The sequence below is a fragment of the Erithacus rubecula genome (assembly GCF_903797595.1).
Source record: "Erithacus rubecula genome assembly, chromosome: 2".
NCBI lineage: Eukaryota > Metazoa > Chordata > Aves > Passeriformes > Muscicapidae > Erithacus > Erithacus rubecula.
In genome coordinates this window covers 47,650,754-47,664,465 of record NC_136685.1, presented here as the reverse complement: position 1 = coordinate 47,664,465, position 13,712 = coordinate 47,650,754, and the positions used below count along the sequence as shown (strand labels likewise).

Below are 13,712 nucleotides of genomic sequence, written 5' to 3'. Positions count from 1 at the left end.
AGGATAGAAATATGCAGGTTTAGGTGGGATCAGTTCTTCAGTGTTCTTAGAATTGCTACTTCTGCTTTCCTGTGGGAGTCACAAGAAAGCTTTGAACGAGCTTTGAATGAGGAAAATTGAAACAAAAAAGAGCACCAGCACCACGTGCTCTACTATTGTTGGGCATTTTACAATAAAACTAAACAAGTGAGAAGTGGAGAGGAAGATAAGTATTGTAGTGAGGAGAGATCTTGCAAGGGAGATCCATTTGCAAACTTCTACTGGATTTGTACTATTACTGGAATACGAATGTGCACTTTGCATGAAACCAATGCTATGAGGTTTTAAAGAGCTGTTTTGTTTTTAGGTCACATTGGAATGCTTCAAGCTACTCAAATGACTCAAGAAGTTACAATCAGAGACTTGGAATCAGAAAAGTCTAGATTAAAGGAAAAATTGTCCCAGCTCGAAGAGGAAAGAAATTTATTACAAAGCAAAACACAGAGTCTGGATGAGCGGCAAAGACAGCAAATTCTGGCATTGGAGAAGGTTAAATAGTTTATTGCCTTTAGCTGAAAAAAAAACCCCAACAACCAGGATTCTCAGAAAAAATATTATACTCTAATTTTGTTTGATATGACCAGACTAGGACCAGTATGTTTGAAGTATATCTCATGTAGCAACAAAGAATGACTAATGTAGAGTGTGAAGTGAGATTAGAGAGAAGTCAGATGAAATGTTCAGACTGCTTTGGACAATCTTTTAACAATGTAATTTGATTTATGATCTTGTGTGTATATGCCTAGTATCTAAATTGTCTGAGGAAGGACAAATGTGAAATGATTAAAGAACAGTTTAAAAAGTCATTTGCTGAAAATGCATTGAACACATTTGAAAATACTAAACAGAAATTTCTCTATAGACTTGATACCCAATTGTTGTTTTCCCAGATTAAATAGAGGAAAAATCAGGTTTTTAGTAAGTCTATATTGTTTTGTGTGGATCTTTTAAAATTGACTTTTTGGTTACTGAATCATGTAGTCAGTGCTTAGTGTTTTGCTCAATTTGTTTTATATGGAAGCTAATTTTTTTGCAGATTTATATAATCAGTAATGTTTTTGTATTTTTTTTTTATTCCTACTGTTCAGATATTTTTTACCACTGAATAGATTTGTTTTCCTGTACTTTATAGAAAGTAAATGAAGCACGGGAAACACAACGTGAATATTATGAGAAGGAGCTGGTAAAATTACAAGCAAGATTGGAAGGAGAGGCTGCACAGTTAAAGGAGGCTCATTCCAAGACCTTAGAAGAATTGGCATGGAAACACCATACTGCAATTGAGGCTGCACACAGTAATGCTAATAAGGATAAGAAAAAACTGCAGATGGTATGTTCTTATTTTTTTAGTAATCAAACAAAAAGCAACTGTTACAGTTGGAATCTTGTACTGCATAGTTTTGTTTTATGGCAAATTTAATTTGGAATTACCTGCAGGCTTCTGAAGAAAGTGCTTAGCCTTTAGAAAAACAACAAATATCTTGGGGGGGGGGGGGGGGAAGCACTTGTATTGTCATTTGTCTTCATACAGAAGGGAAATTCTCCATTTATACAAATGTATTTTCAAGTATAACTGTTTTGTTTTCCTGGCATTTGTGACCCATATTTAGAAGGGTTGGTATATCAAGACCAGTTATCCTGAAGGAGATGAAAGATCATATTATTATAACATTTATTTGAAATTTTCATTGACAGTCCAGAAGTACAGAAAGATATTTTATTAGGACTTGGCTATATATGTGCTCAGAAGATGACAACAGCTATTCTGAGATTGCATCATAAAATCATGTACTGTACAGCAACTCTCTAGCAATTACCTTTAACTGGATTCCTGAAACTGAAAGGTTTTTGGTTTTTGTTTCACAAATCTGTCCTTTTCTTTCTCAGGATGAGAGGCCCATTTTTGTATTATTATTTACTTCTCTCATTGTATGTGTGTGATGCACAGATTTTGCCTTACACAAGAAATACAGGATTAAGCGTTCAATTCAAGGCTTTGTTATATTTCTTTTGATGCATTCACAGGTAATATACCTGTTGGGGCACATCACTAACTACAGCCAAGTAATGTGGTTGTAGTTAGTGATGTGTATCTCAGACAGATTTGGTTTGTTGTAAATTTTTCTGCTAGTATGTTGCTTCTTAGTTCAATTTTTAGTATATCAAAAATATTTTTTGTCACCCAGTAATTTAAGTAGATCTCAGAGACAGATATGCATTTGATCATTCAGGTTTACTTTCTTCAAAACTTTAAACATGCCTGTTATTAAGACAATGTCTCTCAGGATTTCTGGGTATATTTTTTCTTTTATTTCAGTAAGATGTGGGGTTCTTTTTCTTCTTCTTTGTTTATTATTAAAAGAGTGTGGAGACTAAAACAATATACCTGTTTAAATAAGGAACACCTCTCTAAGTGTGAGATGAAGAGATGTTAGTATCAGGATTTTAGGATCTATAAATCTAATTAGATTTCATTATCTCCTGTCAAACCTGTCTCACTATGCACATGTTCAGATGATCAAGTAATCCAAGGAAGAAAATAGTCAAGCTTAAATGCAGAGCAGAGTTGAATTTTGTATAAGGAAGAAGCATGGTACCTGGAGCCTTGGGATAGAGGACGTGAGGATTTGTTGGGAATGGAAGCTTGGGAAATGCATCTGGGGAACAAAAGAGAATTCAGCAGAATTAGAGTAGGACTCAAAAAATAGCTCAAATATTTCTTTTTGCTTCAGTATTTCCATCTGGAAAATGAGCTGTAAAAATGGCATCAGGAGGATCATGAAAATAGAGTTACTAATAATTTTGCAGTACTACACAGCTGTACTGAGAAGCATCATCAGAGAAATAATTATTCTGTTATCAGAATAGGGTCTAAATAGCACCAGTGAAATTTTGCAGGCAGCAGATTTCAGCATGAAGAAGACAAATTGATCAAGTTTCACTGAGCAAGGAGCATTTATCCCATGTGTTGACTCATGTGGAGCCAGTGAAAAAGGCAGGCACTTGTTATGTTGTTTCATGATGTGTTAGTGACTGTGTAACCCACTGTTTTGTCACTCTGTCCAGCTTCTACTGTGAATGAAGAGATTTTGCAAGCAGTGTACGAAAAAATTATTTATTTCCTGCCCCATACCATAAAGCAGTTCTAGAACTAGCACATGCTTAATATGCTTACCACCCCCTGCAGAAAACTTGAGACATCTTTGGGTTTGGAAGAAGAAGCCTCTGTTGGCCTCTTGCTTCTTGGAGTTGTTTGGGTGACACTACACTGCTGTCTTGCAGCAAGAAACCTTGGGTTTCCTTAGACTTTTATATCTTTTAGTGACTGTTTTTCCTCCTGAATACTTCAGTTCTTTCTCCATATTTCCCCAATTTTACCAATACTTTCAGTTGTACTTTTTGTTTCAGGCTGGTTCTGGTCTATGTATTTTCATGGCTGTTTCTGAGATAAAACTGATTTTTCAGAAACCTGAGCTCAGGTCTGTGCAGAGGCACTGAATCAATGCTAAGCCTTGCATTTCAGCTGAGCCCCTAGGAATGAGTTAATAAAAGTGCCTCTACCTCCACAGAAAACCTTAAAGCCTTGTATGGCATGAATCTGGAGGACCTGCTTGGCAACCTTAATTTTCTTCACTAAACCTTTGCAATATTATGAGTTATGTAGTATATTTCACTGAAATCTGTAATAAACATCTCAAGTTTTATGTTTCCTTTAAAGTATTTTGTGAAAAAAATTGTTTTCTGAAAATGTATTCTGAATATTAATAAAGTTGAAGTATAAATTTATAATTTTCCTTAAAAAATACAATTGTTTCTAACATTTATGTGTACATATATATGCACACACAACATAGGTCATGTAAGAGAAATGTAATTCATCCAGCAGTTATTTTTGAGAATTTGGCTATTACTCCATGAGGATTAAATGAAAACAGGGGTGTTACTTGATTCTTCACATGTAGTTAAACTTGAAAACTAATTGTTGTTCTCTTTTTGTTCTATGTTAAATTTTATAGATATATGGTGTGGGGCATATTTTTTTGTTTATTGTTACATTCTGAAAAATTTCAGAGTTCAATCTAGACTTTAAAATTTACTCTTTCCTGTGGGGATTATTTGTAGGAAATAGATGGGTAAAGGCTGAATGACATGCAGATTTATCAGTGCAATTTTATTAAAAATAAAAAATTCTTCTTTCAGCTTAGGATGAAAAACTGTAGATGCAGTTTTAAAGCTTTTGGTAATTGCGAAGTAATTGAAAGCAAAGTCCTGTTTGTCTTTATTTTGTGATTAATCAAGGATGTTAAACTGAAAAATTAAGACCTGTTGTAAAAGGAAATAAATATTCATGCTTTACCAGTTGAAGGAAAAGGTTGAGATCACAAGTATTTATGCCAGTTGGAGTCATTCCTGTGTGGTAGACCTGCATTTTGCAATGACTGTATGGCAAGTATTTAATATTTCTTCCCTCCTTTGTGTTTCTGAAGGAGTTGGAGCAGCAGTTTGAGAAGGAGAAACTGCATTTGGAAGATGATAAGAATCAGCTCCGACAGCAGCTGGAAAACGTGAAGGAAGAGCTGACAACAAAGCTGACTTCTGCCAATCAGGAGGCAAGAACTAACTTGATTGTTTCAGCTACCACATTTCATCAATACTGATCTTAGACTCCAGGACAGGTCTAGGGCTATGCTGTTGAGTGTTTGCCTTACTTCTGTTTGGAGTGGAGTATTCTTAAAATACTGCAAGTTAGTTGACTTCTGAGCAATGATTTCATTGTCCTGTACAAAATTAACAAAGCAAGAGAGATGTCAACAGCTGATGTAAACAGCTCTTTATTTTTAGTTCTCTTTATCTTCTCATTATGTACACAGACCTCTACACAAAATATGTCAAGAGAGAGGGAAATGTAACTGCATGTAAACCCATATTTGATTATGGTTAACATGTCATAAATTCTAGTCAGTTTCCTGATTTGTGAATTGTCTTCATGTATTGTCATCAAAAGATGATATGAAATACATTTAGTAAGACCCAAATTATTCACTATGTTTTGATATATGCAATATATCAAATATATATATCAAATATATCGATCCCAAATGTATCATATCTCAAGACAGTTCTAATGTTTTTAGTTGGAAACCACTACCTTTTCATAATACAGTATTTTGATACTAGAAGTACATTCTACTGATACAAAAAAATCAAACCATTTTTCTCTGAAACTTTTGCCTTGTTTCAAGAAAATATTTCACCAGCTTTATTATTCAGTAAGCCCTATGCATGATTTCACTGTGTGATTTAAGAGAGACTTAAACATAAATTCAAGTATTATTTTTCAGTAACATTTTTCATTACTGTTTACTATCCTGTACAACATCTGGAGAGAGAAGGTGTCTCATTCTGGTGACTTGCAAATTACACAAATGCTAAACTAGCTTAAGAAAAAATCTGCCTGTTTTTAATATACTGAATGGGGAAGTTTGCCCTTCCAAAAGTATAGATAAGCTGCCTAAAGTATAGATTTTATTTGTTAATATATTATATATTACTATATCAATAATATATTGATACATTACTACATAAATAACAATAATAATGTATTTTATCATTATGTATTAAGGTATATATTCTGAAAATATGTATTAACATATATTTTCAGAATAGGACTACCAGATAGATGGATATGCCAGAGATTGTAAACTACCAGAGTAGCTGGACCTCCTACCTTTAGAGTTCAGCAGCTCTGCTGATCAGTCAGTTGTGAGCAGCTGTTTAAACAGGAGGGTTTTTCCTCCTGAGAGTTGCCAGTGTCTTTTTTTAGAGCTTAGAGAAGGTGCAAGTTTAAGCTGGAGCTGCTCTTTTAAGAGTGTGCTTATCTGCATTCAAATTTATGAGAATGACGTATTTGTTATTTATTTTAAGAAAATCATACACAGCTTTATTTTTCTGTTCAAAATTACAGGAAGTTTAAGTATTTCTTTTTAGCTTTAACTTCTTTGTTGTATGCTTTCATTTTTATTGGATTAGATCTGAGTAGAGCACTATTGTCATTCTATTGTCATCTAACACTGTAGGCTTAAATTTAGCTACTCTTTCTCAATTTCTCTTGGGTTCATAAGCAATAAACTTTCTCCTTCCTTGAAGGAAATGACTTCAAATGTTTTAAGAATGAGTTTTTGTTATCCAACTAGTATCAAATTCAGGCTTGGGAAAATCATCAGCATGCTGAGTTAACCAGAAGCAAAGCTAAGAAACTGAAGACTTAAATAAGGAATTGGGTCAGCTGCTGTCCAGTATTCAAGTTTATATACAATCCTTTGGCAGGATAAATGTAATACCACATATTTTGCATAGAGAAAGAATGAGAGAAAACATACAGGCTGTAAGTTTGAGTTAGTCTGTAAATCCACTCCATGTAGTACAAAGGAGACATGTTTTATTTCATTACTGTGTTTATCGTCAGCACATAAAAGAAGTGCTTCAGTTGCAATCACGGCATGTCCTTAGACCTGTATTGACAACTAACAACAGTTTCTCAATGCCTTCACTGACCTAGAAAAAGCTTCCCTGTGATGTGTCTGACACATCATTAGCTTAGCTTTTACATTGCTACTGTTGCTTCCTTTTTGTTGTTTTGCTTTAAGAAGTCATTTAACAGTAGGCTTGTATTAATTACTTTCTGTGGATGCTAGCTCAGTTCTATTTTCCCTGCTGAGAAAGCTGCTTTTGAACCCATGCCATCTTCTTTTCTTTTTGACAGACTTTCTGGTGGCAGTTATCTTAGCTAAAGGATGAGGGAAGATTGAAGCCTCATTAGGCTTGCTTCTAGTACTAAGCTATTTAAGAACAGTGTAATCTTAAATACTTGCCAGAGATTTTTTTGGTTTTTCGGGTTAAGTCAAGATAGTGGCTTTCTCACATGTGTCTCAGGATGAGACTGGCTGTTCATTCTATAGATTTGTTTCCTTTCACTGTAGACCAGCCCAGGCCTTTTAGAATGTTGATACGTTTGTTTCACTTGGCACAGTCATCTAAGGACTTGCTGTCTCCATGCAAAGGATTTCTGGTGATGTTATTAAAGATCATTTTAAACAGCCTCCATCACTGCTTTGTCAACAGCAGAATATCTCTTAAGCCCTAGGAGTGGCATTCCTGCCTGCTCCCATATCCTTTAGATCTACAGGACTGCTATTCATATGATGCAAGTGATTGCTACTAGATACAAAGACACTAGTGCACTACCAGTATACTGTTTGGGGACAGTTTTTCTTGTAGGGATTCTCCTTCAGGTAGCAGTGCTTTGTAGGGAATTAAAACTGGTTGTCTGAATATAACTCAGAGGAGTACAGAGACAAGTGCTCAAGTTTGCATGAGTTTTTCACTGAGATCTCTCACTTCAAAGAAATTTTGGATTCCTTTCTGAGACAAAAGGAGGTTCCTCTTTTTAAGCACTTCACAGTTTGTTGACAGAGGGAGAGAGTTCTGGGTGAGAGGGGTGGTGTCTCTGTGTGTATTATAAACAGTATTTGTATGTAATTATTCTAACAAACAGGAAGAGTGGTTATAATTCTTACCTGTCCATGCCTGTAAACCAAAGGCTAGTCTTTTCCTGTGACACTTGTCCCATTGTGAATGGATTTATCTCAACATTCAAAAGCAATAGCACAGGCCATTGGTTTGGCAAAAAATACACTTCCAGTTGGCTGCTGTTCTTTGTTCCTCCCTGCCTCTAATTTTTCTGTTTTTCCAACCTACTTACTTAAAAAGCTTTTTCTTTCCTATAGCTGGTGAGCAGTGTTCAGTCTCTCATATTTTTATTTGGAGCAAAGGAGTGTAGTATCATCATTTTACAGATGGGTTGTTGTGCTGAAGCACAAACAGGCAGAAAAAAAGGAGTATTGTTACATAGCAGTTAAGGAAATTACTACATTATACTCTACAGTTGCTAGGTTAACCAGACTGTACAGGTAGCAATCTAAAAACAGAGAAACTCCCACCCTAGCACAAGTTAATTTATATATTAGATTAGTGTTTATGTATTTTGAAGTATTTCTTGTCAATTTGCTTAAAACATGCTTACTCTCACAGTAAACTTACAGGCAATTTCAGATCTTTTATGTAGCCTCTTTCCTCACAATGTGCATCAAACACACATTGGATATATTTTTTTTGTTATTGTAAAAATCCTTTACTTGAGTATTTGCTTTTATAATATTACAGGAATTTGTTTTTTAAATACTGAAGAATTAAGTAATATTAAAGGAGAATAGGCAGTGCAACTAAAAATTTGTCTAGGTGAGAATTAGGAAATATTGAAAAGCACCAGGATGGCTTGGCTGCCATTACTAATAATTATGGCAATTACAGGGTTTTTTGTCATGTCATAGGTGTGTCGTCTGCAAGACCTAGTACGAAAAAGTGAGCAAGGCCTTGGGACTGCAGAAGGACACATCTCCAGTCTTCAAGAAGCTCAGGAAATACTCCAGAAAGAACTAGAATTAACTAGAGCAAGACTGCGGGAGACCACAGATTCACTGTATAGTGTTGAGGTAACCATGCTGTTGGAGAATAAATTGTGCAAAGCACAGTCACAGTGATTTTGGTCTTGTTTTTAAAATGGCTAGAATTGTTATGGTGTACACATGATAGAAGTACCCTCATATGGTTTCATTAAAGAAGTGATTTCTATGTTGAGCACAAAATTTTAAAAATGGAAACTAGGATAGGTTGTTTTGCAGTTTGTTTTTTTAAATTCTTATTTTATTGGTTGGTTGTTTTGGGGTGGGTATTTTTTGTTTTCAGAACATTGTTAGTATTTAACAGGTAGTGCTGCAAGCATATCTGTGTGGTTAACAGAAATTGTCGCTGCCAAAATATGTCCATACAAAATATGTTCAGAGCTTTAATAGAATTTCATGGAAAGATGTGAGTTAACACTTGCAATTCCAGACAGTTCATGTCATGATACAAAGCCAGGTCCAGAGCTTACTAGCTAAACTTTTTGATGAATTTTTTTAATACATGCACACCGTGTTTTGCTTGGGTAATGGATGCAGTCTTCATTTTGGGCTCGAATTTAGAATTAGTAAAGACTTGAGAATAATTTTTAGATATATGTTAAGATATCTTGAAAGATAGCAGACTGTCACCTAGAAAATGTGACCACATTATACCATTGAGCATTTAATTTGCCTAGGCACAAATATATTGTCATTTTAATTGGCTTAGATGCAAATAGAACTGTCTGTCAATAGCTTATTGACTGCAATGCTGAGTAAACATTTCCTTTTTGTTTCCAAGGTAAAGAATGTACATTTACAAGATCTCAGAAGTATTTGACATAGAGCAGCAAATATTATAAAAATTTTTTTTCACTGAACATATATTTTGTATTTTCTTAACAAAACTAGCCGGGAACAGGTTATTGGTATATATTTTTAAATTTCTTTTGGCTACAGTCATTAGGGGTGCACAATGTCATAAATTCCTCTGTATTTTTGATAATGTTTCTAAATGCTCTTATGAACTAGTGTTGCTCTCTTCACCTAATAAAACATTCAAATATTCATATATAGTAGATTACTGTCAATAATATTTATCTTAACAGATTTTAAAATTTATTAAAATGCTGCAGAAAAGGTCTCATTTTAAAAAGTATTAAATCAATTTAGGGAGCTATGTTTGCTTCTCATGAACAAAGCAAGCACTGCTGAGCAACATTCATGTAAATAGGATTTCTAGGTGCTACCTAATATTATTCTAGTATGGTAGAATTTCGGCAGAAATTGATGGGAATTTTAAAGGTGAGGTTTTCTGTGTTCCGACTGTGAAACCTTGTTTCTAGCAGGCTTGTCCCATCAAGAAAAAGAAATTAACTTTGAGTTTTGTATCATATACAGATAGCTCAGGCTTTGAAATTTAAATACTGGATATTTGATGCTTTAAAAAAAATAAAAAAAAAAACCTCAAAGCATTCTTGACAAAGGACCTAAACCACCTGCTCTGACTCTGAAGTGCATCCTTCAGTGAATGGCACTTGTTGACCTTTTGAGGTTCTTCGCAACATAAATTATTTTGTGATTCAACATAATTGTATTTGAAAAGATTGCAGAATGACTTACTGCAAAACTGCTTTTTATAGGAATACAGACTTCTGTTTCACAAATAAGAAATATCAGATGTATAAACATTAATTGTGCTTAACTAGGAATTTCTCACTGATGAAGCAGTAGTTCAAATTTATAAGCCAATTTTAATATTTTTATTATAAATATGCACTCATTTAATATCTGAAATACACTTTTGCTGCTGATCAGTCTCTATTGTAAAGTTTGTATTTGCAGGGAGAACTAGATCAGGAGAGACAACAGCATGAGGCAATGATTGCTGCCATGAGAGAGGAGGAAAAGTTCAAAGTTGACAGAATGGCACGTGACTTGGAGATAAAATGGACAGAAAATCTTCGGCAAGTATTTTTTTTATATTCTTTAATGAGAAATCAAATATATATTATATGCAAATGTACTATCAAGTGAAATTTGAAACAAAGGTTTCTGTTATTTAAGATTTTCCAGTTGTTATTGAGATTGTAATTCTTTCCCATTTCTTGCACAAGGTCCCACTGCATTTTAGTTATTTGACCTTTGTTTTTAGACAGGAATGTAATAAGCTTCGTGAAGAGCTGAGGCTGCAGCATGAAGAAGACAAGAAGGCAGCCATGACTCAGCTGTTGCAGCTGAAAGAACGTGAAAAAAATGCAGCAAGGGATGGATGGCAGAAAAAGGTCGAAGATCTTTTAGACCAGGTAACTATGGTGTCTTTGAGAACTGGAAAGCCATTACAATTTAATTTTTGGTGGCTTATTACCAACTAAGTAAAATTAAATCAATTGTAATATCTTGCTTTTTAACCTTATCATGATCAAATATTTTAAATAATATGTGGCTATAAATTTAATTATATGAATGTTGTTCTTTTCATTAAATGTGTATAAAACTTTTTACAGTTTTGAGGGGAGGAGGGAGAGGCTGTTCACAGTCTCACTTCTTCATACAAGATTGTTTGGATTTTGTCTGCTCACCTATTGTGCTGTTAAATATCTACCAATGCTAATTCTTTGGACTTAGAGGTATCCCCTATCTTTACAAAAATAATAATAATCCCCTACGTGTGCAAGAATAACAGTGTCCAAATCTCTGAAAATGTCTCTCAGTTTCTATGACACATTTATTACAGCCATGTCTTAATTGATTTTGAGATAATTTTGTATAAATACTGAGGTTTTTTTATGATAACTCATATTTATAATCTCAGTTTTGTTAGGTAACTCAAATAAAATACTTGCTTTGTACTATTTCCAAACCATAAATCCTGTAGAACTGGTTTTATTGATTCCATTTTGAAGAAATAGCTGATAAGGAACAAACACATTTTAAAGTAAGAGTAACAGATTTTGGAACTCATTAAATGACTGTGGTTCCAGGATGTTATTGTGGGATGGTTTTTAATTTGCTGGCTAATTTGTGAAGTCTAATAACTGAACATTTATTTGATTATACAGCCTCTCACAAGAGCACATCACAATATATTTCGCTGACAGGGGAATTTAAGCTTGTGAACTTTTGTGGTTTAGACTCATAAATGCTGCAGGTTTTCAAAGTTTTTGGTCTGTTACTTTTTACAACATGAACATAATAGGAATTCGACTCATTTGATTTGAAGTTTCACATTACCCAAGTTTCGTTTACTTTCTTTATTTATTCCTGTAAATAGCATTTTGTCTTGAAAGGGATATATTAAACTTTCCATAGTTTTTACATACTTTTATCTCTGCCTTTCAAAAATACCTTGTTAAATCTAACCTACAGTTTCAGAATGGAAAATTACTATGTTGCAAATTAACTTTTTTTTTTTTCCTGGCTGTGCAAGAAATTTTGACATCAGAAAGCTAACTGTAGTAAGGAGAATTTACTAGAGAATTTTCAGACCTAGGAAAAGGTCTCCATTTGCAAAATGATTGTATTTTTCTTTTTTCTTCATGTCTTTTACTGTATCAAAGAACAGTATGCAAAGAGATTGATAGCATGCGAGGGCTATTTTTTTTTTAATCCACTGTTTGAATTGGATAGGTATTTTATAAAGATTGAAAAGTTAGTGTTTGTAGTAGGGAATTAAGCTTTCACTCTGTAAGAATCTGTATTTTATCCATTACAGCTGGAAGAGAGAGAATTCCAGTGTAAAGGATGAGTAGCTTAACTCTTGGAGAAATGGATTTGTAGTAAGTTCCTCCTGCACTACACAAAAGATGGTCTCTGAGACTTGTAGCAACCTGGATCACAGAATCACAGACTTGCTTAGGCTGGAAGAGGCCTCAGAAGGCTGCTCAAATCAGTCAGCACTGAATTAGAACCAGGTTGCTTAGGGTTCTGTCCAGTCAGCTCTTGAATAATCTCTAAGGATGAAGATTCCACAGAGTCTCTGAATAATCTCATTTGTTGCTAAATTATCCTCATCGTGGGCTTTTCTTTTATATTTAGACAGAAAATTGTCTATTTCAGTTTGATTGCAGCCTCTCATTGTTCTCCTGTACACCGTTGTAACAAGACTGGTCTACTTTCTCTGTGACTATCTCATACTGGTACTGGAAAAGTCTTAAGTCCCACAGAGCTATTCCTTCTTTAGCCTGAGCAAACAGAGTTACCTCAGAAGGATATCTGTTCCAGTCCCAGCCTTCTTGGTGGTAGCTCTCCACTGAATATGATCAAGTTTATGGACATGTCGTGTACCAGAGCTGAATGAGCTGGAGGAGGAGACAGAATATGCCCTCCAGCTGATGGGTCAAGTTGAAGGCACTGATCCCTTCCCTCAAACTACTGGTTGCTGCTAAAGCCTAGTGTGCTGCTGGTGTTCAGTGGTGCCACACCATGCTGCTGGTTCACGTTCAGCCTACTGTCAACAGCACTGTGCAAAGCAGATCTGTGGCCATGTATGGACCAGTGTATGGATTTGGTCCTTCATGTGTCAAAGACTTTGCATTTTTCTTTCCTGTGTTTTGTGTTGTTCCTGCCAGCCCATAGTTATAACCTGGATAGGTCCCTCTGGATGGCAGCCCTGTCATTCCACTGGTGTCCATTCCACTGGGTTGTACTCCACCTTTTATTCTTCACAGCTTGATATCACCCACAAACTCCATAAGGATGCTCCTCTGTCTCCTCCTCCAGAACTGGTAAGGTGCTGAAATGAGCAGGTCCTGGAATGCCTTTGAAATTCTACCCTAAACTAGAACTGCCCAAGATGTTGCAGTAGGGCCGTGAAATTGTGGATTTGTTACACCCTGGTTTTAATTTGTGAGAAGATGTATTTAAAACCCATTTGAAAGGTGTGAAGCCTTTATAAAATTAGGAAGAGAGGGAATCCAGCTTCTCTTTCTGCAGTTCAGACCTGAAATAGTGATCTGCTCTATACCAGTATTATACAGTGATTTATCAAAACAAGACCAGGGTCTCTGCTAAATAATTTGTAAATCTTGATTTGACAACAAATGTGGCCAATATGTGTTCTTTATATTGAGGAAGTGTCTAGAGGTTCATCACTTAGTTGTATAATTTCTGTTCATAACGGTTGAATTCAGAAATTAAATGCTCATCAGTAGAGATGCAATTTTCTAATAT

The 13,712-nt window shown here is 34.9% G+C and overlaps 1 protein-coding gene across 3 annotated transcripts in view; it reads left to right on the top strand.

The window, feature by feature from the left end:
- FAM184A (family with sequence similarity 184 member A) overlaps window positions 1-13,712 on the top strand; it is a 71,837-nt gene that overhangs the window by 32,339 nt on the left and 25,786 nt on the right. For 2 of the 3 annotated variants that reach the window (XM_079298833.1, XM_079298832.1), the window contains exons 4-9: window positions 347-528; window positions 1,172-1,369; window positions 4,527-4,649; window positions 8,430-8,591; window positions 10,386-10,511; window positions 10,700-10,846. In XM_079298833.1, the coding sequence (XP_079154959.1) occupies window positions 347-528; window positions 1,172-1,369; window positions 4,527-4,649; window positions 8,430-8,591; window positions 10,386-10,511; window positions 10,700-10,846 (938 nt within the window). Of the gene's footprint in view, window positions 1-346; window positions 529-1,171; window positions 1,370-4,526; window positions 4,650-8,429; window positions 8,592-10,385; window positions 10,512-10,695; window positions 10,847-13,712 lie in introns of all 3 variants that reach the window. The other variant, XM_079298834.1, reaches the window with a different exon arrangement.